The 26914-nt window shown below is 34.4% G+C and overlaps 4 protein-coding genes across 4 annotated transcripts; 1 reads left to right on the top strand and 3 right to left on the bottom strand.

Annotated features, from left to right (window-relative positions):
• Window positions 1–1585: 1585 nt before the first annotated feature.
• On the bottom strand, window positions 1586–3723 carry LOC124936566 (40S ribosomal protein S13-like). Its single transcript, XM_047477074.1, has 5 exons — window positions 3609–3723; window positions 3469–3541; window positions 3253–3391; window positions 3000–3186; window positions 1586–1786 (listed from the first exon to the last, which is right to left on the bottom strand). The coding sequence occupies exons 1-5, from the start codon at window positions 3629–3631 to the stop codon at window positions 1753–1755; spliced, it is 456 nt and encodes a 151-aa protein (XP_047333030.1). The 5' UTR covers window positions 3632–3723; the 3' UTR covers window positions 1586–1752.
• Window positions 3724–5537: 1814 nt separating this feature from the next.
• On the bottom strand, window positions 5538–6385 carry LOC124936053 (probable calcium-binding protein CML13). The gene is made up of 2 exons (XM_047476506.1): window positions 5837–6385; window positions 5538–5754 (listed from the first exon to the last, which is right to left on the bottom strand). The coding sequence occupies exon 1, from the start codon at window positions 6282–6284 to the stop codon at window positions 5841–5843; it is 444 nt and encodes a 147-aa protein (XP_047332462.1). The 5' UTR covers window positions 6285–6385; the 3' UTR covers window positions 5538–5754; window positions 5837–5840.
• Window positions 6386–7342: 957 nt separating this feature from the next.
• Window positions 7343–11207, bottom strand: LOC124933488 (receptor-like protein kinase FERONIA). Its single transcript, XM_047473896.1, has 2 exons — window positions 9695–11207; window positions 7343–9604 (listed from the first exon to the last, which is right to left on the bottom strand). The coding sequence occupies exons 1-2, from the start codon at window positions 11167–11169 to the stop codon at window positions 7480–7482; spliced, it is 3600 nt and encodes a 1199-aa protein (XP_047329852.1). The 5' UTR covers window positions 11170–11207; the 3' UTR covers window positions 7343–7479.
• A 1146-nt stretch (window positions 11208–12353) lies between these two features.
• LOC124935210 (cingulin-like) lies at window positions 12354–17916 on the top strand. Its single transcript, XM_047475658.1, has 9 exons — window positions 12354–12725; window positions 12921–13060; window positions 13129–13861; window positions 14547–14783; window positions 14979–15071; window positions 15138–15545; window positions 15910–16128; window positions 16216–16461; window positions 17725–17916. The coding sequence occupies exons 1-9, from the start codon at window positions 12354–12356 to the stop codon at window positions 17914–17916; spliced, it is 2640 nt and encodes an 879-aa protein (XP_047331614.1).
• Window positions 17917–26914: the final 8998 nt, after the last annotated feature.

The following is a 26914-nucleotide window of genomic DNA, read 5'->3' as shown; positions in this document are numbered from 1 at the left end:
ACCCACATTTCTTTCTCTAAATTCATTAATTATACTTTTAATTACACATATTCCACATTAATCCACTAATTACTCTATTTTATAAATATAAATATATATAATTAAAATTAATAATACATATATTAAATAAAATATATTACATTAATATTAAAATAATATATATATATATATATATATTATTTTTACTTAATTTTAAAAATATAATATATAATTAAAAATAAACATTATAAATTAAATAATTAAAAATAATATTATAAACTAAAATAAAATATATTACATATACCTTTAATATTATATATTAAAATAAAATATATTATATTATATAAATATTAAAATAACACATATATTACATAAATATTAAAATAATACATATATTTTATTTGTACTTGATTTTATAAATATAATATAATTAAAATTAAATATACTAAATTAAATAATTAAAATAAATATTATAAACTAAAATAAAATATATAACCTAAAACTAAAATAAAATAAAATAAATTACCTAAACTTTAAAATATTTATAAGAGTAATTTTTTAATAAACCTTAAAATAAAATAAATTATATAAATTTTAAAATATTTATAATATTTTACACATTTACTTAAAATATAAAATATAAGTGTTATTTTAATATTTATGTAATATATGTATTATTTTAATATTGATATAATATAATATATTTAATTTTAACATATAATATTAAAATTTTATGTAATGTATTTTATTTAGTATATAATATTTTATTTTAGTTTATAATATTTATTTTAATTATTTAATTTATAATGCTTAATATTAATTATATATATTATATTTATAAAATTAAGTAAAAATAAAATATGTGTGTTCTTTTAATATTTATGTAATATATGTGTTATATTAATATATAATATTAAAAGTTTATGTAATGTATTTTATTTTATTGTATAATATTTATTAAATTATTTAATTTTAATTGTATGTTATATTTATATATATATATATATATATATATTATTTTAATATTAATATAATATATTTTATTTAATATATGTACTATTAATTTTAATTATATGTATTTGTAAAATAGAGTAATTAGTGGATAAATGTGAAAAATATGTAATTAAAAAGATAATTAATGATTTAAAGAGAGAAAATTGAATAATTTAAAAAAGTGAATAAAAAGGTGGTAAAACAGGAATTGATTCTGTCAATTAGAAAAAAATGTCAGACAACATTTGAATTCATATAATTTAAAATTCAAGTTTTTTTTTATAAAATCTATTCAAGTTTGAACATCAAATAACTATTGAACCAAAACAAAACAAAAATATATTAATATTTGGATGAACATAATAGATGTTTAAAATTTCAAAAACAAAATAAGAATAGTCAGATTAGATCTCAACTATTCATTAGTATTTCTTTTAGATAACGAAAATTAATGTTATGAAAATAACCAGATATTTTTTGTAACAAAATTTTTATTGGTTGCTTAATTGGTCTCAATTTATTCATCAAATTGATCGTAAAGGATGAGAGGGTACTAATATTTACTTTCCATCATGGATTGATTTGATTGATCTATATAAAAAGCCAAGACTCATAGTCATAAAGGGATGAATAATCTCTAGTTAAAAAATAGTGACTTAACAAAAAAATCTTTTGAACCGTTTTAAGGAATCAGGCAGCAAAAAATCTTGTTTGATGATAATAGATACTACATAATTTTACCACAGCAAAAAACACGAAAATGGCAAATCCTGATCTCTTCTATGCCACCAGAGTACTAGCCGTGGTCGATTCGCTGCAAATAAGAAAAGAGATTGTCAATGAATAAGGCTTCTAGAAGGACATAACATTCAAAATGGAACTTGATAACATAAAATTAACTCACATGAAGATAATAATCAACACAAAGCCCTAATGAAATTAAGATTTTATATATAATCAACACCATAAGGCGGCTTTATGCTTGCTTTCTAATGCAATATCGACTCAACATTGTCTATTATTATAATTGCTATCTTCATGCTTCAATTTGAATTATGAACATACACATAATTTGTAAAGAATAGTCTCAATGAGTAAATGGTTCCAAGTTATATAATAAAGTCCACCAGAGACTTCTTAGATTTAGTGAAATCCTCTCATATAATGCAATATCGACAAAACATTGTCTATTATTATAATTACTATCTTCATGCTTCAATTTAAATTTTGAACATACACATAATTTGTAAAGAATAGTCTCAATGAGTAAATGGTTCCAAGTTATATAATAAAGTCCACCAGAGACTTCTTAGATTTAGTGAAATCCTCTCATATAATATCAACACTATATTATTGCATTCCTAAATTTAAATTTCAAAAATTCACATAAAAAAGCATCCAAAATAGAAAACCAAAATTCTTTCATTTAGCTGGACAAAGAAAGAAACTAATGAACACATTATTTATCGAAGTTCAGCCAGCAATGTCTATGTCCTCTTGTAAATCCATTCAATAGATTTTCAGGGTAACCATATAGGAAATAGATCAAGTCTTATAGACTAACATATGCTGCCCAGCCTGCCCCCATCTACTAATAGTAAATCCTAATTTCTCATTGTATGTGAGTCATCTAAAAATCCACTACAAAGCTCACTATTTATAGGAAATATTTCTTTCATTTAGTGACATTCTAGTACATTAGCAGGCCAAATTAAATATGTATAGCTAATCACACAACCGCTAACCTAAAACTAATGAACACGTTATTTAACGATGTTCTGCCAACAATGTCTATGTCTTCATAATCACCCATTCAATAGATTTACAGGGTAACCTTAGGTTACATATATCTCTGTTTATAGGAAATAGGACTATATAGCTAAAATGTGTTGCCCGCAACCACTAATAGTAAACCCTAATTTCTTAATGTATCTAACAATCCACTACAAAGCTCTCCAATACCCTATTTTCATAATTCATATCTAACTAGAACTTGTAACAAAGTGACTGAGGGAGGATTTTCTTACTATTTCCAGACAGGGGGAAGCTTCTTAGTCTTCTTGTAATAGCGAGCAAGACGATGAATTCTGCTCTCCACAAGAATCAGCCTAAACTTGGAATCCTTATCCTTCCTATTCCTTTCCAGATGTTTTCTAATAGCAACTGCCTTCTTAATCAAGTGGTAAAGATCCTCAGGAATCTCAGGCGCAAGCCCTAAATCAAATTAAGATAATCAAGACATAAATCAAGTAAATCAGTAAAACTAGTTTATTATCCTACCATGAGCCTTAAGAATACGCAATATCTTGTTTCCGGTCACGCTCTTCACCTGAGCAATTCCATGAGAATCTCGAAGGATGACACCGATCTGAGACGGAGTCATTCCTTTCTTAGCGAACTTGCAGATATTCTCATCAACCTGAAACCCACAAGAGAATCGATATTCAAAAACACAAATTTACACAGTAGAATGATAAAATTAGAGATTTTACTTACATCTGAAGCACTGATCTTTAGCCAGGTAGGGGGAGTTCTCTTGTATGGTAGAGCAGAAGCTGAGATACCTTTCCTGAAACAAATGTGTTACATAGATCAGTATGAATTGAAAGAAGCGCATCGTGAAAAGGGAGAAATACCCTCCACTGTGCATTCGTCCCATGGCTGCGACGGATTACTCTCTCTGGTTCTGCCTTGTGCTTAGATGATTCAAGAAACCCTAGTTAACCTAAAACAAGGAGATGATATTCACAGGGTTTATATATGGTGAGGTTATGTTTTTTTTTATAATACTATAAATAATACTTAAATCTATATTATTTTAAAATAAATAAAACAATGTTAATGTTAGTGGGGTTGTGTTTATAAAAATTATAAAATTTGATTAATATTTTCAAACAATAAAATAAATTTAATTTTTATTATATATATTTAATTTAAAATGATATTTGAATATTTCTTTTTAAAACTTGAGTTTTAATATAAATATTAAAAAAAAAAAAATTTCTCAAATCGCATGATTTAATCTTTTAAGAAATGGATCTTATTTTGAATATAATTAAACTTTGAGTCTAGATTTAAATATTTATAAAAGAATATTAGGTCTCAAAATATATTTATATAATTATTCTAACACTATTAGCAATTGCATTTATAAATTAAGGTATTTATATTTTTTTGTTACAGCTTTACTTCAAGTTGACATTTTGACTTTTATATAAATATAATGGTTAATTAGAGTTCAAATTGAATTTTCACAAATAATTGACTATCGTTTTTTGAAGAATAAATGAGTGAGTTCTATAATTTGTAGGTAGCCATAAAATTTAGAATCATTAAAGTAGAATGTATTATTTTTATGCTAAAAATTAAAAAGTGTTTTTTACTGATATGTTTGAAACATTGAAATTGGAATTATTACTGAAATTCCAATTTTATAAAAATGGATATTGAATGATAATTTAATTTTTATGTTTGAAAAATTATAAAATTTTAATTTAATTTTAATTTTATGCTTGAAAAGAAATATAATAATATTTATTTAAATATATATTATTAAAATATTGATTTAACACATTTTAATATAATTACATAAGTGTAAGAGTTTTTTTTCTAAGTTCTATTTTAACTTCCAAAATTAATATATATATAAATTAAATTTTGGTAAGACTTCATATATTGTTTCGTATCAATTATAATATATAATCGAATAAAAGAGTTTTTTTTTACTATTTGCACTCTAACAATAAAGGAAGCCTTTGTTTTACAATTTTAGTTTGGAGTTTTATCATGTTTTGTTTGAGTGAGAAATAAGATATGTGATAAACTCATGTATAATTGAGACATTTGTTTATTTTTTCCAATAGGCTAATGAAGATATATGAAAGGAAATGAGAGGAGAATAATTGTTTATAAATTTAGGGACTTGTGATTTATATAGCTTTTAGTGGTAATGATCCGACATTCCATGAAAATTCATACTAAGCCGATTTCATAATTTATGTATTAGCCTTCAAATTATCTATTGCATCATAAACATTGGACTACTTTAATGGCATTTAATTTCATATTGGTGTAATCATTTATTATGTCATTATACATTCATGAAAATCTTAGTCTTGTTCTCAATTTTTTTTTTTTGGAAAAACGATTTAGCCTTATTTAATTAAAAATTTTCTAAAATGAAAAAAAAATCACGAGTTTAAGAAATCATTCTAGACCGATCTAAAATAATTTTGAAAAGTTATAAAAAATGCGAATCAACTCCACCTTCAATTTATATCATTATAAATATTTAGAAAATTTATCAAAGATGTAAAGTGGCAAGTTACCAATGCAACATCATGGTTGGGTAGTTGGGGGAATTAAGTAATATATAGCTAGTTTGTAAGGTCATCCTTTTAATCTTATTTTCTTCCTCATGTTGTTTACTTATAAATGACATAATTTATGTTCTAATATGACATAGACCTATATTAAGATTTTGGTATTTTGGGCATGTCTATTATGGGTATAATAGTTACATAGGAGATGACTAAATGAAAAATGATTCCAATTGTATCTTCAAAAGTGACACCCACCCTTCTTTTATGCCCAAATAAACCACTTTTTCATTTGACCTAAATACAAATGTTCATAACAAAAGCAAGCAAATTCCTTAATAAAATTAATAAAGAAAACAAGTGAAATGATGAGAAAACATTTGCAAATGGAAAACCAGACATTTATTTTCCTTCACATGAAAAATCCATTAATTAATAATAGCAGCAATTCCCCCATTTTCACCTGCAGGTTTCAAACCCTAAAGAATGATTATGAAGCTGATAGAAAAGCATGAAATTAAAAAATGAAATCCTGATAAAATTACCGTATCATTTGGCGACCATTCTAGCGATGAAATCCTCGTAACGAATCTTCCCATCAGATCCGACATTAATCTCGCGGATCCACTCATCGAACTCAGCAGGATCCAGCTTTTCTCCGATGTTGGTGAGAATGTGCCTGAGATCCGACACGACAACGAATCCGGTACCTTCCTTGTCAAGAACCTTGAATGCGTCTCGAAGCTGACGATCAAATGGCTCGGGCTTAAGGTATTTGGACATGAGTTCGAGGAAACGAGGAAGATCAAATGGAGAATTGAGTTTCTCATCGGCTATGATTTGTTTGAGGTGAGCTTGTGTAGGGTTTCCGCCAAGAGAACGCATCAAGATACCTAGTTCGGTTGGGGCTATCTTTCCGTCGGAGTCAGTGTCGAAGAGAGTGAATGCCTCTTTCATGGAGGCCACTTGGTCATCGCTTAGATCTTTCCCCATTTCTGCACCTTCTTCTTCTTCTTTAATGGAGAGTTTTGTTACTTGTGAATGAATGAATGAAGAAGGAAGTGGCTAGACAGGGATTCGGACTTCCTTGGTTGAAATTCTCTCCTAAAATTGTGCATTTTAAACCATTTTTATTAACATATAATTAATATCTTCAACTAATATTTTTTTTTTATGTATTTAATTATTTTGGATTGGGAAATGGGATGAAATAAGAGAAATGATTAATAAAAAATTGCGCAAATTATCGTTTTTCTCGGTTTTCAGACGAAAATACCTTGTCGCGTGACACGACGGAACCCTAATTCGTAAAATGTGGGGTCGCGTCTCTTGCGACCACCCTCGCGACAAATAAGGATTCCGTCGCGTGACGGGATATTTTCGTCGTGACAACATGAGAAGCTATAATTTTTGCAAGTTTTATTGTCATTACTCTAAACTAGCATTTAACCCGTGCATTTGCACGAGTAATAATATAAAAAATCGTAAAAAAAATTACGGATAATATTTTTAATTTTATTTTTAAGCGTTTTAAATTTATGGGTGGGTCAACCTACAATCCGACCTAAGTATCCATTTACTCAACATCATTATATATTAGTTAGTTAAAAAGTTGAACTTATATTAATATTAAAACGTCCCGCGTTTATCAAATTTGGTGTTGAATTTAAAATATAAAGTCTTTATAGCCTAGTTGGTTAAAGAGTTGTAATTGTTTTTGTTAGGTTGCAAGTTCGAAACATGCTTCTAGCATTTTTAATTTTATTTTTAACCGTTTTAAATTTAAAAACGGGTCAACCCACAATCCGACCCAAGTATCCAAATTAACCACAGTTCTCGACCCGGCAATCCGGACACTTTAAAAATTAAGCATTATTATATATATATAGATAAGGGTTTTATTAGATCATTTCATCAAATTTCCCTTTCCCTATTCTATTACATATAAGAATGCATGTTTGCACTTTCTCAAAAAAAAAAAAAGAATGCATGTTTGCCATCTATGTACTGCATATGGATGGCTATGATCACATTCATAATATAGTTAATTGCATCATCTTAATTCAATTTCTTGATATTGCAACAAAATGATGAATCAGAACAACATACATTCATATACTAGAACAGTTAACAGTTTAGTTAAAACTATATATAGATTTAGTAGTTACTAGAAAGAAATGTTGAGAGATTAAATTTCAGAAAAACCATTCTCTTGCTCTTGCAGCACCATCTCCAGTTCTGCCACCAGCTCAGACATTGAAGGACGTCCTATTCCCTTATCATCCACACACTTGAATGCTATCTGCTGAAATTGGTTTAAAGACTCTGGATCAATACTGCTATTGATTTGTGGGTCAACAAACTTGTCTATTTTATTTTGTTGAACACATTTTCTGAAATACGTAACCACATATCCCCTTTCACCCCTAATCACCGGGAAATCAAAAATATTCCTAGCACATAATACCTCTAACAGGACAACTCCAAAAGAATACACATCGGATTTGTCCGATAGAATGCCGTTCGTGAAGTACTCTGGATCCACGTATCCACGTGTGCCGAGTAACCGTTTTGTAGAGCATCTGGTTCTTTCATTGGAAAGAACATTACACACCCCGAAATCTGAAATTTTTGCAACCAAATTTTCATCCAACAAGATGTTAGCTGGCTTTATATCCCTGTGGATGATTTTCTTCCCCATGTCTCCTGAGTGAAGATACTGTAATCCCCTAGCAGCCCCTATGCAGATCTCTAGTCTCTTTTTCCAAGAAAGAATATTGTGAACATTCCTCTTCTTATGGAGATGATCGTGAAGGGACCCATTAGCCATGTACTCTAAAACGAGACCCTGCATGCTTTCTACTCTGCAGTATCCCAGCAATGATATAATATGGGGGTGATGGATCTGAGACAAGATCTTGATCTCAGGTCCGATTGCCTTGGATTCTAGGGATGCTAATACCTTGACTGCGACAGGAGTGCCATCAGTGGTCTGTCCTTTGTACACCTTGCTATATCCACCTCTTCCAATCTGATCACTGAATTTGTTGGTGGTATCAATAATTGCTTGCAGAGAAAAGCGACGCAATCGCTGAATGTCTGGCTCAAGAAGCGAATCATGTTCTAGCCTTCCATTATTTGTATTATGTGTGATGAAGCCAAAACTATTAGCCACGCATTGGAAACTCTTCAAGAACAAAATACCTAAATTTGTATGCTTCTCAATCTGTATTCTTGGAATTTCGAGTGAAGGTATGGAGAAGTAAGAGTTGGAGGTTGCTTCTTCATCTTTAATTCTCTCATTCCCTGCTCCATTCTGATTAATCACCTCCTTCTCTTCTTTTTCTTCCAAATAAGCTAGAGGAGTAAGGAGACACTGAAGATGAGCCACGACTTCACCCATTGGGGGTCGTCTAACAGGACGGTGGTCTATACATCTATATGCTATGTCAGTATACAGTCTGATAGAGTCGGTTGATATTTTCCCTTTCAAACTAGGATCTATCAAATCAACCACTCTTCCTTCCTTAAAGAGATCACTAGCCCACAGTGTTAGGGAATGATGATGATCTTCTAAATGATTTATAGCCGGCCTCCCAGAGAGTGCTTCCCAGAGCACAACACCCAAAGCATAAACATCTGATTCCTTGGTCAGCTTCCTGGTCATGTAATATTCAGGATCCAAGTAGCCCAATGTGCCTTTCACATCTGTGCTAATTCCGGAGGAGTCCGTAGTATCATAGCGATCTACAATTTTGCATAGTCCAAAGTCTGTAAGTTTAGCTACAGAGTCCTCTTCCCCATCGAATAAAATATTGCTACTCTTCACATCCCTAAATATAAAAACCTTTTCAATGCCACTATGAAGGTAATTCAATGCACGTGCAACACCCAAGCAAATTCTAAGCCTCTGTTCCCAAGATAGGACAGGAAAGCCGTTGCCATCATCACTATTAATATTACCACCTTTCTTATTGTAGAGGTAATCTGCTAGAGTCCCCTTGGCAATGTAGTCGTAAACTAGTATCATTTCTTGGCCTTCATTGCAGTATCCAATCAAACTAATAATGTTTGTATGTTGAACCATTGATAGCACCTCAATCTCTGCCATAAACTCTTCCAACCCCTGTTTTGATTGGGAACTATAACGCTTTATAGCAACATTTGTTTCTTTATCAACAACTCCTCTGTATACTTTACCAAACCCACCCTTACCAATCAACAAGGCCTTATCAAAATTGTTAGTTGCAAATTGGATCTCACGGAATGAGAAACGGCGGCAGGCCCCTGGTAGTGAATTACGGTTGTTTTCTTCCCCTGGTAGTGAATTACGGTTGTTTTCTTCCCCTGGTAGTGAATTACGGTTGTTTTCTTCCCCTGGTAGTGAATTACAGTAGTTTTCTACCCAGACACGCAGGTGGTAAACAATGACATTCAACAAAATGAAAAAAAAGGTTGCACAAGTTGCAATCTTATTCCTCCTACTTGTTGGAGAAAACATAGGTTTAATGCGAGTAATTTTAAGGGTCTGTGTAGGGGGGAAGGCGGGATATACTTGGGGGGCGGCAAGACTATTGTAGGTGTTGCTGAGCTTGAATACCTCTAAACCCTTCAGAACTGTATCAACGTATCCGTTGTCCATCTCTAGGTTGTGATATCGTGATGATTGACCCGATGAAGCTATAAGGAGATCATGATGTTTGTTCTCGTCCATTCTTCCGGCCATGACTATTATAAAGTCTTTATACATGATAGCAGCTTCTTGTCCATCCCATTCCCACAACTTGATAAGCTTCCAAGACAGTTGATCATCCTCTTGTGTCAGGATATTAATAAACTCTCTTTCTGTTTCTAATTCTTTCCCCTCAACATCATCAAGCTCACCGAAATGCAGCCTAATCAGATAATTAAACCCCACATCAACAGGTAATTTCCATGCGAAAGGGAATTCTTCTTGGTCGTCATGTTTCTTCCTTGACCACCAAGTCTGGTATACTATTGGCGGAGCAGTATTTGGGGATGTAATATTGTTGATCATCTGTGTTTTTATCATGACAATGTTGTTGGATTGTAAGAGGTACTTGAAATCTGCAGACCACTCTCGGAACAAACCACCGGTGTCATGTGCAGGCGATACAGACCAGCCGCCAACATTTAGCCGATAAACCATCTCCATGGCAGTGGTCAAGCCAATGGGAAGCCGATCATCCCGCCCAACAATCAATGGCCAAGCAGCCGCGTCTCCCAGCTCCGTCCTAGTGTAATAAAGCCAGTCTGGCATGTGAACAACCTCGATGCCGTTCACAAAAGCATAGACTTTATCCGAATAGCTACTTCTTACAGGTATGAAACTTATGGTTAATGGCTGATTGTCTCGCACATTGAGGCAAAACTCTTTGATCACTGTTTTTATGCCTAGGAAATCAGCAGTAAAGGAAGGACTAAAGTTGTCTAGGAGTGTGTACGAACCTGATCTCACACTGAACAATGCCTTGGACTTCTCGAACCCTTCTTCTTCGTACGAAGCTGGAAGGAAATGAAGTCTGATCAACTTTTGACCCGGTTCAACAAAGAAGATGTATCTGAACGTTGTCTGAGATATTCTAGCGCTTCTGTAAGGAGTTGACTCAAGAGAAAGGGAACGGTCAATTGTGACAGAACTAACCGAATCAATACTCGATCCTTGAAAACCGATGATTGGAGAATCGAGTTCCCCGATCCATGTCCGGCCATCTTCTGCGGTGGAGTTGCTGGAAGAGCCGCAGTTGAGGGCAATTGCATCTTGTGGGGTGTAATAGTGATCTGGTGAGCTGCCGCCGGCGATCCATGGAGGAAGAATCAGAAAACAGAGGATATGGATATTGAGGAACAAGAGCATATTGATCACATATTTTGAGATTCTTCATCGTTCACCAATTATATGAGAAAACAGACTGAGTTGACTGACTTTGAAAAAAAGTAATAGTAGTGTCACCTAGTTTTTTTTTTATTGCCAGCGTAGTATCAAAGGAAATAATGAAAACTAAACAAAAACATGTTTTACACGGGAAATTTGATAATATAACCCTAAAAAGAAAGGGAAATTTGATATTTAACCTTTATAATAAACTTTTTGTTTTTTAACTATTTTTTTAAATTTTTTCCAATTTTACCCTTAATAACTTTTTTACTTTTTTTTTTCTTTCTTTTCTTTTCTTTTCTTTTCTTTTCTTTTCTTTTCTTCTTCCCCCGCTTTTCCTTTCCCCCGACCGTTACACTTCCCCTTCTTCTTCCCCCGCTTTCTCCCCATCCGGTTTCTCCCCTGCCCAGCCCTAGACGCCAAGCTCCGCCAACCACCATCCCCGACGTTCGCCAAAAAGCCCAACCCTTCCAGCCAGCCTCTTCGTCGATCGCCAAGCCGAACTTCCAGCCAGCATCTTCGACGATCGCCAAACCTCGGACGATTCGAGCCCGACGATCTGAGGTTAGTTTAGGTTTATTGTTTAGGTAATCTATATGGATTGTAAGAAATGATGAGAATGATATAGGGTTTTAGTTTAGGTTTATTGTTTTAAATGATGAGATTGATATAGTTTGAAATGCTGAGAATGTTTGTGAATATTTGGTATATGTTTTGCTTATTATGAATGCTGAGAATGATATATTTGCTTTGCATGTTGAGTATGAAATATTTTAGGGTTTTAGGGTTTTAGTTTAAGTTTAGGGCTTGGTCGTGTGGCGTGGGGGTTGGGCGTGGGGCGTGGGGCTTGAGCGTGGGGCGTGGGGCTTGGGCATGGGGCGTGTGGGTGGTGCGTGGCTGCAATTATTAATATGATTTTATTGTTTTTGATCCACCAAACATTGTGTATATGATTTTAATGACTGTTTTTGCAGATGACACCAAAGGAAACCATTCTCAATGATTTTAATGGCCGTGTTTCATAAAAATCCACCAGTCCCAGCTTGGCAAAGATAAAGGAGAGGTTTACTCACCATGATTTTTTGGATAGGGTTTTGCAGACCCAATTCAAGTCTATATTCCAAGCCCCGACATTATTATTTTCAGGAACCATACTCCATCAGATGCTTATCAGAAAAGTTAGTTCAAATTCGAAGGACATAAGGTTCTTGGTCAAAGGTAAGGAGGTCTGCTGGGGCATGAAGGATTATGCATTGGTGACAGGCCTCAACTTTGGCAGATTTCCTTTGGTGGAGGAGGTTGAAGAATGTCCACCCCTTATCCTCAAATATTTTAAGGGTAAAAAGGATGTTAGACTGAAAGAGCTTGAAGACATTTTCATCGGATGCTCTGATAAGGAGGATTCATGGAAGATGGGGCTCATATTTCTCATTTACCAGTATCTGTTCGCATCTGATAACAGGAGGAAGATAAGTTTGAGAATATTTTACATGGTGGAAGACATGGAGATGTTCCTCCAATTTCCATGGGGAAAGGTGTCCTTCAGAGCTACCCTGTAGGGTATTGACAAAGATATCAAATACCTCCGTGGGTTATATCTCTCGAAGAAGAAAAAATGAAACAAGAAAGACATATGTGATGTCGCTTATACTTTACATGGGTTCGCACTAGCAATCCAAGTGTGGACCTATGAGCTTATCGATACATTCGTCCCCAATTTTGCTGAAAAGACACTGGAAGATGATCTTACAAGCCCAAGGATAGTGCTCTATAAATCTTTTAGGAGTTATACCGGACCTGAGGTATCCACAGCCATCCAGGAGTGCACTGTTCGAAGAAAAATTCATGAGTCTGCGGAGGAGAAGCGGATGTACTCTGGGGACGACTTTGAAGATATGACAGACAACATTTATGATGAATTTTTGGATGTGATACGAGGAAGAGAAAGATTGAAGTTTTTGAAGAAGAAGAAAAACATGAAAGGACTCCCAAACCGCCGACCAAGAAGAGTAGACATATTAGTCCCAAGGTCCCCGAAGTTAGTGATGAAACTAGCCAAGAAAGCTCCTCTCATTCAATCCCTTCTGCGACGACTCATATTCCAACTGAAGACAAATCTACATCTTGTGCACCAAATCGAGTGTCTCAAGACTTAACTGCCAAACTTGATGTGCTGACAAATGTTGTGAATGAGATTAAAAAGTATGTGAATGAGATTAAAAGTGAAATCAAGCTCATGAAGGGGAATCAACAACTTATAATCACATTATTGGGGCAAAGAAATGAACAAAAGAATGGTGGAGGAGAAGAAAAAGAAGAGGCATGTACTGCTGCAATTGATACTGAGAAGAGGACGACAAAGAGGAAGAATAATGATCTTGCACTTGTTGAGAATAGGACGAAGAGGAAGAATGATAATGTTGATAATGAGAATAGGACGAAGAAGAAGAATGATGAGTTGATGAACTCTAAGAGGAAGAATGACGAGAAGATGAAGAAGAGTAAGGAGGAGGGTGATGATGAGATTACAAGAAAGATGAATGAGAGGAAGGAGAGGCGAGAGAGGCTGGCGATTTTGTCCAAGAAAAGGATTGCTGATGAGTTGGCCAAGAAGATGAATGCTGATAAGTTGGCCAAGAAGAGGAAGGCTGAGAAGAGGAATTCGAAAAAGGTACACACCCACACGCCTAAGTCCCACGCCCCACGCCCAACCCCCACGCCTAACGCCCAAGCCCCACGCCCCACACCCAACCCCCACGCCCCACGCCCAAGCCCCACACCCGACCCCACGCCCAACCCCCACGCCCCACGCCCAACCCCCACGCCCAACTCCCACGCCCCACGCCTCACGCCCAACCCCCACGCTCACCCCCACGCCCCACGCCCAACCCCCACGCCCCACGCCCAATCCCCATGCCCAACCCCCATGCCGACGCCCAACCCCACGCCCCACGTCCAACCCCCACGCCGACGCCCAACCCCACGCCCCACGTCCAACCCCCACGCCCAACCCCCACTCCCAACGCCGAAGCCCCACGCCCAAGCCCAACCCCCACGCCCAAGACCTCAAAATGTATATTAATCTCATTTCATTTTTGATTTTGCAGAACGATGAGGAGGAGGAGGACGAGTACGAGGAAGAGGAGACTGAGGAGGAGGAGACTTTGGAGAAGGACGAGGAGACTGAGGAGGAGGACGAGGAGACTGAGGAGGAGGACGAGGAGATTGAGGAGGAGGACGAGGAGACTGAGGAGAATGACGAAAAGACTGAGGAGAATGACAATGTATGGTATAGAACGTGCGAATCCCCACGTTCCACAATGTATATATATTAATCTGATTTTTTCATTGTGTAGAATGATGATTTGCGCCCGACGCCAAAAACCTCTCGCAAATTGAGTTTTGATGGCCTAGAGGAGAAGAATGATGATGTGCATGAGAACAAGGAGGTGGTGGAGAACAAGGAGAAGGAGGAGAATAAGGAGGTGGAGGAGAACAAGGATAAGGAGGTGGAGGTAGAGGAGAATAAGGAGGTGGAGGAGAACAAGGAGAAGGAGGTGGAAGTGGAGGTGGAGAAGGAGAAGGAGAAGGAGGTGGAGGTGGAGAAGGAGAAGGAGGTGGAGGTGGAGGTGGAGGTGGAGGTGGAGGTGGAGGTGGAGAAGGAGAAGGAGGTGGAGGTGGAGGTGGAGGTGGAGGTGGAGGTGGAGGTGGAGAAGGAGAAGGAGAAGGAGGTGGAGGTGGAGGTGCAGAATGATGATTCACGCCCTACGCCCCAATCCTCTCCCAAGTTGAAGGATGTGGATGAGGATAAGAATAAGGAGAAGGAGGTGCTGAAGGAGGAGAACAAAGAGGTGGAGGTGGAAGCTGAGAAGAATGACAAGGTATTGCACCAAGTCCCACGCCCTACATTCCACAATGTATATTAATCTAATTTTTTGATTGTGCAGGAAGAAGATTTGCCCCATGTTCCAAAGGAGAAGAAAGAGGAGGTGGAAAAAGAGATTGTGAAGGAGGTGATTGTGGAGACTGAGGAGGAAAAGAAGAAGAAGGAGAAGAATAAGGAGAAGGAGAAGGAGGTGAAACAATTGACTCCATCACAATTTGTTGGTAAAAGTTTTCGGAGAAAGAAGAAGTCGAAACAATTGGGGGAATACACCGACCCTGGTGGGAAAGGGTTTAAACTAAATGATCCGGTTAAGGTTAATCCTTTGTTACGAATTGACGAGGAAAAAATGAAGGAGTTGAAGAAATGGTTAAAGAGTGATGGAAAGGATTTCAAGGAGTTGACGGTTTGCTCTGCAGATCGTTCTTTTTTCAACAGATTGCTCAAGCCTCAAGAATGGTTACACGATACGGTATGTATTTTTGTTCTTTATTTTTGTAAGCACCACGCCCAAGCCCCACGCCCAACTCCCACGCCCCACGCTCAACCCCCACTCCTAACGCCCAACCCCCATGCCCAACCCCCACGCACCACGCCCAACCCCCACGCCCCACGCCCAACCCCCACTCCCAACGCCCAACCCCCACGCACCACGCCCAAGCCCCACGCCCCACGCCCAACCCCCACGCCCCACGCCCAAGCCCCACGCCCCACGCCCAACCCCCAACCCCCCACCCAATCTCCACGCCTCACGCCCAAGCCCCACGCCCCACGCTCAACCCCCACGCCCACGTTCTACGCCTACTAATTTTTCTTAATCAATATTTTTTTCGCAGGAGATAGATGAAATCTGTCATCTACTGAAACGAAGGGTTGCGGAATTCCCTAAGACATATCCAAGAAATTTCTCAATTGCTGACTCCAAACTCTCTCAAAAGATGAATAATCGCTATGATATGTTTACCCTGAATCCTGCAGGCTACAAATTCGACGATCTCATGGAATACGTATTTGGTGAAGGAAGTAATCCTTGGAATATTGTTAATATGATATATGTACCCTTGAACCTAAAGCAGAAGCACTAGGTCCTGTGCAAGATTCATCTATAAGATTGATGCATATATGTATATGACTGCGAATAGAATATGTTCCCAAAGGATGAATATGACGACTTCTTGAAACCAATGTGTGTAATGGTGCCGTACTTGCTTGAACAGGGGTTCACCACGGGCGATAAGCAAAGGTTTCCACAGATCAAATTGGATGCGATGCCATATTCCATAATACCACACCCAATAGTCCCAAAGACAACCAAAAGTGGGGACTGTGGGGTTTTTACTATTATGCATTTGGAATACCTTACTGCCTCATTGGATATATCAAATGTGGTCACTAAAAATATGATTTTTTGGAGAAACAAATGGGCAGTAAGGTTATTCCATAAAATTGTAGACCCTTGATCTAAATTCAATATAAATAGTTAATTTGTTTGCTTCAAATTTCATTCTAAAATTAGTTAATTATTGTTGTCTTTGTTAGATTCAAATGACTGAGATTTTCCAGTAATAATATGTATAACAAAACCTTAAATTAATTCAAGTAATAATATGTAAAGCCCAACGCCCAAAGGCCCACGCCCCACGTCCAACCCCCACGCCCCACGCCCAACTCCCACGCCCCATGCCCACTCCCACGCCCAACCCCCACGCCCCACGCCCAACCCCCACGACCCACGCCCACCCCCACGCCCAACCCCCACGCCCCACGCCCAAGCCCAACCCCCACGCCCCACGCCCAAAGGCCCACGCCCCACGCCCCACGCCCAAGGCCCACGCCCATTCCCCATGCCCCACGCCCAAGGCCCACGCCCCACGCCCCCACGCCCACTCCCCACGCCCCACGCCCCACGCCCAAAGGCCCACGCCCCACGCCCAAAGGCCCACGCCCCACACCCAACCCCCTTGAATTCCTGAATATGATGACCACTTATTGCCTTTAATAACTGGGCAACCACCTAAATACACAAACCAGAAAAATATCACAACAATATATAATCAAGTTCCTTGAGGATGCAATCAAATATTCATGGTACAAACATCAGTTGGCACCTGCACATATATAAAAAAGGCACCTGCACATCAGATCTGTTACAACAGAAAAAAAGGCACCTGTACATATATAAAAAAGGCACCTGCACATATACCACATGGACAAAACTACCACCTACATATATATATATATAAAACATCATGTGGAATAGTCACTGATTCAGTTGGTGCAAAAACATACAATTTAACAAAAAATACAATTTAACCAAAAGAAATATTGTCTAGAGAATGTGGCAAAGATGAAGATTGTGAAGGTTGGGCGTTGGGCGTGGGGCGTGGGGAGTGGGCGTGGGGCGTGGGGAGTGGGCGTGGGGCGTGGGGAGTGGGCGTGGGTCTTGGGCGTGAGGCGTGGGCGTGGGGCGTGGGGGTTAGGCGTGGGGCGTGGGGGTTGGAGATTGGGTGTGGGGGTTGAGCGTGGGGCGTGGGGATCGATTTTGACAGCATTTCGTTTACGTAGCATTTCCCAGCATTTCAACCGTAACATTTTGACAGCATTTCAACGTGAATGAAATGAGAATGATAAAAATGAACGTACCCATTTAGATGTTGGTCGGTTGGTCTCGTCGCGGGGTCTTAGTTGGGTCTCAGGTATCGTCGTTGGGTCTTAGCGGAGCTGTGTCGTTGGCGGTGGCGGCGGTGGTAGTTGGGTCTCCCTTGGAGTTCGGTGACTGGCAGTTGGGGGAAGGGAGGGTGGTGGGGTCGCGGTGGAAAGGAAACGGGAGAAGAGAAAGGTGATTGGGTTTGGGAAATGGGACATGTGGGTGGGGACCAACCGGTGAATGAAAGGGAAAGGAAGGAAAAGAAAAGAAAAAGGAAAGAAAAAGAAAAGAAAAAAAAAAGTGTAAAAAGTAAAAAGGTTATTAAGGGTAAAATTGGATTTTTTTTTTAAAAAAGGTTAAAAATCAAAAAGTTTATTATGGAGGTTAAATATCAAATTTCCCTTTTTTTAGGGTTATATTATCAAATTTCCCCGCTCTTTCATAATAATTCTACATTATCTTTTTTTTTCCCTTTATAGAGTCCTTAACAGAATAATTTTCATAAGTCGGTTGATTCTCATGTTTCCATTATCACTAATTAATCATTAAATTTGTATATTAAAAATGATAAATATGGTTTAACATAATAACAAAACATTGTCATAAAAATAAAAATAAAAATAAAAATAAAAACATTGCTTAATAGGGTATCGAACTCGTAAGTTCAAAAACGATCAACTCCCCGACGGACTCTACTATCTTTCCGAAACGAATATCAAAAATCGTCATAATAATAACATTATGAATCATACGCATTGAACGATTAAGATCATTGAAAGTTCGATGATTTTTCTCCAATCAGATAGTTCATCAAAACATAATTGGGATAGTAACCCAAATATGTAGGTCTACCGTATCAGTCGCATCAATTTAAATTTTTCATCAACTACCTAAACACCCGAGAATCACCCAATTAGTTCTAGTAATACTCCACAAAAGACTCAAGATACTAGTCACTCATCGACAATACAAAAGTAAGTAAGTTGCCGATTCAACCTCTCGTGACACATACGACTAACAATAATACAACCCTCTTTCATACAAATATCATCCAGAAGAATCATTGTGAATAACGCTACATCCAAATAATGAGATATTGGATTGAATTTTTGATTCAAAAAGTTTCTCCCAACAAAAACTATATGGAATCATCTTAGCATACTACTTGTAACAATGCTCTCACATAGAACTATTAATGTCTTATCAACTCATAACATTTTATTCAGACGGAAACATTTGCTCGCGTCCTACCAAAATTGCAAATCTATTATGGGATGTAAAGAAATTGTGTCATATAATTTAATGTGTAGTGATTAATTTTGGAAAGGACAATTATTGAAAATAATTTAATCTAATTATTTTTGGAGTCATACTTTGCTTGAAACCAACTACGATTAATAATAGAGTAAGACCTATAACTATTATAATTAGGTCACATGAGTCACACAACACTAATAGTTGATTGATTACATCAAAGTAAATGATGTTTGATTATTAATAAATATAATATGTACTATTGTAACCCCGTAAAACTCTTTTTGGTTCCGAAGCGAGCTCGAGATTCGATAATTTTAACATCGGTTTGCGTGTTAGGAATCTGTTTTAAATAAAAGATTATTTAAAAAAAATTTAAATAATTCATGACAGTTTTTGAAATTAATTATAAAAGTAATTAATTTGAGTTCAAATTTAAATAACATTTGAATTTGCAGTAATCAAATTATTTTTTTAAATTTCGTTATTTAAATTAATTAAAAATAATTAATTTAAAAAATTATTCATTGAAAATAGAGTCTCCAAATTATTTTTTTTTTTAAATTAATAAACTGACATATATTGACATATATGTACATACATTTTTTAATTAGAGTTTCTTTAAGTTTGAGAAACATTAACAATAATTCACTTTTTTTAATTAATATATTTTCAACATTTATTTTTATTAACATTTCTAAATAATAAAATCCGTTAAAAAAACAAATGTTGAAAGTATATTAATTTAAAAAAAAAAAATTATTGTTAATTTCTTTCAAAATATCTAAATTATTTGATTAATGACTCTGAAAATATAAAAGTTTTGTTATTTAAAAATTATAAATAAAAATATAATATATATATAAATTTTAAAAAAATGACATGTCAATCACAAATGTCATCATTTAACGAAAAACTTAACAGACTTGAATGTTTTTGTTAACTAGTGATATAGATGAACATTAAGTTCAACTACAGTGGTATGAACGAACAAAAATTAGTTCGGTGATATACGTGAATATTTTGTTTTAGTTCAATGATAAAATTGACATTCTTCCCATAGTTTAGTGATAATTGGGAAAAGTCTTTCGCGCTTAATCCTCCATACCCATTTTAAAAACGGTGTCTACTTATAAATTTGACTTTTGAAATCGGTTATACAATATTTTATTTTAACCAATTATTCTCAATAAAAAACTCCATTAAATTGTCGACTCACAATTTCTGTACTACGGTAAAAATGTAGAGAAATTGTCTTACTTTTTTTTTGTGATGGGCCAAGTATATATGGATATTTCTACAACCTCCTCTAACGATGTGTTCCTTGTGGGCATCAAATCCCCAATATCTCTTACCATATCACACAATACTCTAAAGGTTGTCCTATGCATTCGAAGTTCACTATTGCAAGTTGAATCACATTCTATTGTCAATCTAGCCATCTATCTAGTTTGAGAGATTATTTTTTCTTTCTTTTTTTAAATCATAAAATATTTCTTGAATGTATGAAAAAAATTCTAAATAATATTGAGCAAATAAAGAAACGAACATGTTGTTTGTTATAGGTTGAAGTAATACTAATAACTTCTTTAGTTTTCATCGTTGTTGGGTGATAAGTGGGCAAACCATTTTATCTACATCAAAAAATTAATAAAATAACTATTTTTTAAACCTGTATTACACTAAATTCATTGCAACCACGAGGCATTATTAAAAGACAATGTTACAAACTAACCAGACGAATCATATTTATTAACATTGAAGATATCGACTAAAAAACAAGTTTTCCGAACATAATAAAAAAAGACATTGAAAAGGGAATTAAAATTAAAGGCAACAAAGATGAGTTTTTTTTTTAAATATTAGGAAGAAGAACAAATTTTAGGATCAATGCGAAAACAATATAATGACAATGGTTAGAAGTCTTCACAATCAATAATATCTAGTTCAATTACAAGGTAAAGAAATATCATGCACTCATTTGCTTTCGAGAAAAATATAACAAATACATACATTTGATTTTTATTAGTAAAATGATATCATAGGAATGAAACAATTTTATCCATGATTGATATTTATGGGTTATTGTGAGAAACTAACATATTTTTTAAACAAATAATTTCAATCCAAATAAGACATTGATTCAAATAAATAGTTTCAATTCAAATATGACATGATTCAAATTAGAAATGAATGTGCAAAGACAACCAAATTTGTAAGAAGAGTTGAAAATGCTACAGACTACAAAACAAGATTGTATATTAAAGGTTAAAAGGTTAGTCAACTTCAAGACTAAGAGGAACTCACTGCCTAAGTCGTATGAGCTAGAGTTTAAAAAAGAAAAACTTTTTTCAAAAGTAATTGTCTACAACATCAGAGAACTGGAACAAGGCCGAGAATAATGGTATTCTGATGGAATGAACGGTCCAAAAAACCCTAATCCCAACAATATGCAAATGTGAATAAAAAAGTTTATTTTTTAAAAATATTTTTTCCTAGTAAATGATATCATAAGTAATACATACAAAATTTGTTGAACATAAATACTACAAGAATCCTTCCAATACTGTTCAGAAATGGACGATAGATCTGAAAGTAAACAATAGAAAAACTTCATCAACTAACTAACAAAAGCAGAGTGACCAGACTCATCATATACATGAAGAAATAAAAACAAAGAAACATATGCCTTATAACTTCATAAACTAAAAGTAAAGTAAATTTACAAACTAGTTTACAAAGCGATTAATGTTGTGCTCGCGCCCAATGGTAGAAATACGGGGAGAAATGATCAACTTGAGAAGATGATTGGAGTTCTAGAGAGTAAACTAGGGAAGTTGGAGGAGCTAGAGAAGATGATTGAAAAGAAGAAGACTAGTAGACATGGTTTGATGAAATGGAAGATGAATGAAAGAAATAAAATACTATAACTCCCAAATTAGAGAGGATTGAACGAATCCTTAGTAGATGGTAATCATTTTACTATTCATTAATTATATAATTTTACTAAACATCACATACTATTAATTTTCTCATTACCTAATAAAAAGCCCTCAAACAAGCATACCATAAATGTTTAAAGAATGAGCTCTTAGCTTGTTGAGGTGTTCCTTGCCATTGCGGGAGGGTTCTTAAATTCCGGGTAAACGGGCTAGGGTTTTATGTTATGAAAATGGGTTAGAGTATAAATATTTTTTTTTGGATATTTTTCTCATTACACAGTAAGGTTGAGAGAGAGTGAATTACAGATCTAAGGTTTTCTAGTTTCCTTCTTCTTCTTGTTCTTTGGCTGATCCAAAGAGAAAGATTGTGGGAGCTTTTGATTGTGGAGTAGTCCAATCATTCCTAGTGTAATCACTTCTTTCATTTGAGAGCAGTGCATGTAAGTTTCTATTATTGACATTTTTTTGATTTAGTGAAACTTATCCCTCCCGTGGACGTAGGTCGATTTTGACCGAACCATGTATATTGCGTTGTTATTACTTTGTGCTATTTCATTTCTTGGTAATTTGTTTGTTGTCATAGACGATTTGGAAACCAATTTATTACATGTTTGATTTCTAAGAAGATCCGTAGTTTTGTTATTGCAAAACCCAACAGTGGTATCAGAGCAGTATTGATTGATTATTTGTTTTAACATTGGAACAAAGTGCTTTGCTGGTTATTTGGCTAAATTCATAGAAAAGATCAACTGGTTTCTTTGTTGGGGTTTTTGTCAGTTGTTAAGGCAGTAATAATGGGGAAATCTAGACCTAATATGGTGAGTCTGAATGGTACAAACTACAGGCAATGGAAACTGATGATTAGTGATCTATTAGTTTCAGATGATTTGAATGAAGCAATTGAAAATGAGGGTGTTAGACCTAAGACTACAAAAAAGGCTGATTGGAAAAAGACAGATAGAAAGGCCTACAACTTTATTCATTCCTGGGTTGGTGTAAATATTGTGCACCATGTTGAGAACGAGACTACGACGTATGGTGTGTGGAGCAAACTTGAAGCTCTCTACGCTGGGAGGTCAACAGGGAATAAAGCAGCACTAGTACGAAGGCTGGTGAATCTGAAGTACATTGATAATAAATCAATTGCTGAGCACTTGAATGAATTTCAAAATATTTTGAATCAACTGAGTAGTATGAAGATAAACTTTGATGATGAGGTGCAAGCACTTTTAGTCTTTGGATCTTTGTCTGCAAGTTGGGAGACACAATGTTCCTTTTTCACCGCTAAACTTGAAATCTTGTACATTTAAAATGTCTAAAGATATTAAGTTCTTCCTTAGTTGAGGAACATGCTGAATGGCAGTTAGGGTCTGTATTTTACCAATACCCACAGTTCTACATATGACATTGTTTCCCATGACAACATTTCCACCATCATAATCTTCGTAGGCATCAAACCATTCTTTTTTCGGACTTATATAATATGAACACTCTGAATCCAACACCTACGTATCAATAAGGTGTAGAGAAGCGTTAGCTACAAGGGCAATGTCCTCCTCAGAGTCGGTGTCTCTATCTTTATGTGCTATAGCATCCGTGGTATATATGTCCATTTTCTTAGGACAATTGTTCTTCTAATGATCATGTTCTTTATAGTAATTACAGATGTCTTTAGCACTAGGGCTCTTAGATTTGTATATTCGATCCTTCTTCTTTCCAGACCATTTGTAGTTGACTTTGCTGGCAATCAACCTATATGCTTGATTGTCTGCAATTTCATCGTTTGCCTTATGACGCAGTTCTTTAGTATGAAGTGCTTATGGAACTTTCAAATGAGTTGGATAAAGATACCAACAGAATTAATGCAGGATCTTCATCTCCAATCTTAACATCTATATTTCTCAATTCAAATAATATATTGTTTATCTTATCGAGATGTTCACAAAGAGACTTACCTTCAAGCATACGAAGACCGAATAAATTTTGCTTTAATAACAACTTGTTATTCAGTGACTTTGTCATGTACAAAGCCTCTAACTTTGACCACAAACTGATTGCGATATCTTCATCTGATATCTCAATAATCACTTCATCAGTTAGACATAGTAAAATCATTGAGTGTGTCTTCTCTTCCAAAACCTCAAGCTCATTAGTGAATTTACTAGAGATAGACTCCTTTGCAAGACCTGCTACAATTTTTACCTAGTCCTTCGACAATGGTGCCCAGACGCCTTGTTGTTTAAGCAAGGCTCGAATTTTGATCAGCTATAGACCAAAATTGTTTTGCCCAGTGAATTTTCGATTTTCAGATTCATTGAAAACATTTTCTCTCCAGATAACAAATATTGATAAAATGATCGGATCTAACCCGCTCTTATACCAATTGTTGTGCGGAATGCAAGAATATAATGAATAATGAAGTATGAAAAAACTGATGAAGAGAGACTTGTTATTATCTAAGATGAAAAAAATTACCGCAAATGAAAAATACTATAACTATAAACTTTAGAAAACAAAAAAACGTACACATAACTTAATTAAGTGTAATTGTAGAATAATTTTGATGTAAAATTAATATAAATCACATTAATTATTAACAATTGATATTAATTCCTTTACTAAAAGCAAAACGTTATCTAACAATTATGTGTTCGATCAAGATATGCGGCAATCGGACAAAGTGAATGACATATACAAAAATTCTTATATCTACTTCGATGATCGGCATTGGCAATGGCCGGGATCCGAATACTTCTCTGTCAATAATTAGTTAAAATTGATGTATTTAACATTTTTCTCTCATCCCAGTTGGTTCAGACATAAGCAAACCGTATGAATTTATTTAATTATAAATTAAACCTTGTTTGATTTATGTTTTTAATTGCTATATGTGTGATTTCTGATATTTTTAAAACTTGTTTGATTTTTAAAAATTTGAAAAAAATTAGAAAACGGTTTACAGTAATTTTCTTAACTAAACTAAATAATTTCACAATATTTAAGACTTGTTTAAGATATTTTCTCAAATTTCTCACATTTCGGTAGCTTAATACTTGAGTTCTACAATTTCAAAAATTATGAGAAAAAATTTCTGCCAATTCTTATAATTTTGACAACGTTATCATACAATAACTTTTAATTTTGGATAATTATAGATCTATACATCGGTATAAGTAATGCGTCTAACGTTTTTAGATTCAGTATTATCTCGTCTAATATTATGTATATCCTAGACGCGTAAAATGGAACAAACATTATCACTTATAAGTAAATTAAAACCTTAGACGTATGCTTAGATTTTGAACTATTCAAAGTGTAATAAACCTTAGACGTAGAGATCGTTCTTTTGGACAGGCGTGTGAAACTATGAGTCATAATGACGATGCCCTTTCACACACTTCACCAAGCACCGAACTCTTAAATGAAATTCTAAAAACATTTTATTTCCTAATTTTTGGATAATCAATATACTAGGTAGTGTCTGAAAGAAACTTGAGCTGAGCGTAAGTAGTTTACTATTTTTATCTCATTCTACATGGGATTCAAACGAAAAGTTAAGCATATAACTATTTTCCCAATGAGTTGATTTTTGGATATATCAATCGATTGACATTATACTGTCAATCTCACTTTAATTTTACATGCGTACACATATCTTAATTTTATAAATGAAAGATTAACAAGTTCGACACTATTGATTATTGGTTCTTCAATGAATATAGTCTTTCTACCTCCTTTTTCTTTTTAACCATATCTTTTAATTTTAACTTTTGACCACGATGTATTTTATAATATTTTATATGAAATGAATTGAGAACTTGTATGATAATTTCATAAACTTATTTGGCAGTTTTTTTTATCATTTGAAAATAGACAATGTTTGGTATATTCCTCTTCTTTACAAAAGAAATTCGCATTGGAAAGGGTGTTAGTTGACTCGGCAAAGTTTTAAGCTACAATAGATCAGATCCTGAGTTTTTAATCACCTATCCTGTCAGGGGGTTGAACGCTCGAGTAAAGATTCTTTATGCTTATGTGAACGACTTCTCGGTGGAGGAGAAAGCCAATCGAAAAATAGAGGATGGTTGCTCTATCATCGTTTTTATGTTCGAGATCATCATTTCCATTTATGGTGTATACCTTAGGTTCAAATTTTGTTCAAAAGACATAATTATCATAAACAGTTAAATTATGGATATACTCTTTCAAGAAAAATTCATACAAGTAATTGTGTTAACTTCTTTTACATCTTGAATAATCATAAACAGTTAAAAAAATTATTTTATCAATATTACTAATTAATTTAAAGATATTAAAGTTAATTCTATAATTAATAATTAATTATATTTAATAATGTGATGTTGATAAGTTCCATATTAATTAATGATTAATCAAATATAGGATTAGAAAAAGATAAAATAAAAAGTTAGATTTTTAATTAAGCAAATTATTATAATATATTTTATATTTTATATTTAAAATTTTAATTTTATTAAATTAAATTAAATTAAATTAAAATTATTTTAGTTTTTTAATTGAGAAATAAAATAGATAAAAAAATTATAATAAAATCACATTAATAAAATAGTTTTAAAATTCATCATTAATAAATCACTTAATGCGAAAAATAAATAAAAGAAAAATTAAAAATGAAAAAGAAATTAAATTAAAGAAATTAAATATTCTACTTAAATTTTATGATAATTATAAAAGGTAAAAAAAAAAAAGTACAATGAAAAGATAACAAAGATTCCTCAAATATTGACTTTTCAAATACATCAATTTTATTTATTATATATATATATAATTTTTTATTTTGCATTCATTTTCTTATTCTCTTTCTACAATTTCCTAAAGAGGTATGATATGACTACTCTTACTCTTTTGTTCATGCTTTTATTCTTCATCATTTGATTTACATGATTTGTTTAATCTATGTTAAATTATATACTTATTTTTGTGTACTTAGTAAAGTTACATTTTTTTTATGATTAAGTT

This window comes from Impatiens glandulifera, chromosome 4 (assembly GCF_907164915.1).
Source record: "Impatiens glandulifera chromosome 4, dImpGla2.1, whole genome shotgun sequence".
NCBI classification, from domain to species: Eukaryota; Viridiplantae; Streptophyta; class Magnoliopsida; order Ericales; family Balsaminaceae; genus Impatiens; species Impatiens glandulifera.
The sequence above is the reverse complement of the archived record's forward strand: the minus strand, read 5'-3'. Positions and strand labels throughout refer to the sequence as shown.

Coding starts and splice junctions, on each gene's coding strand:
- LOC124936566 (XM_047477074.1), bottom strand. CDS start 3,631: ATGGGACGAATGCACAGTGGAGG. Junction 3,392..3,468: donor TAAAGATCAGTGCTTCAGAT/GTAAGTAAAATC, acceptor TGTGGGTTTCAG/GTTGATGAGAATATCTGCAA. Junction 1,787..2,999: donor CTTCCCCCTGTCTGGAAATA/GTAAGAAAATCC, acceptor TCTTATTTGCAG/CGAATCGACCACGGCTAGTA.
- LOC124936053 (XM_047476506.1), bottom strand. CDS start 6,284: ATGGGGAAAGATCTAAGCGATGACCAAGTGGCCTCCATGAAAGAGGCA.
- LOC124933488 (XM_047473896.1), bottom strand. CDS start 11,169: ATGCTCTTGTTCCTCAATATCCATATCCTCTGTTTTCTGATTCTTCCT. Junction 9,605..9,694: donor TACCACCTGCGTGTCTGGGT/AGAAAACTACTG, acceptor ACTACCAGGGGA/AGAAAACAACCGTAATTCAC.
- LOC124935210 (XM_047475658.1), top strand. CDS start 12,354: ATGCTTATCAGAAAAGTTAGTTCAAATTCGAAGGACATAAGGTTCTTG. Junction 12,726..12,920: donor TCCAATTTCCATGGGGAAAG/GTGTCCTTCAGA, acceptor TTTGCTGAAAAG/ACACTGGAAGATGATCTTAC. Junction 15,546..15,909: donor AAGAATGGTTACACGATACG/GTATGTATTTTT, acceptor TTTTTTTCGCAG/GAGATAGATGAAATCTGTCA.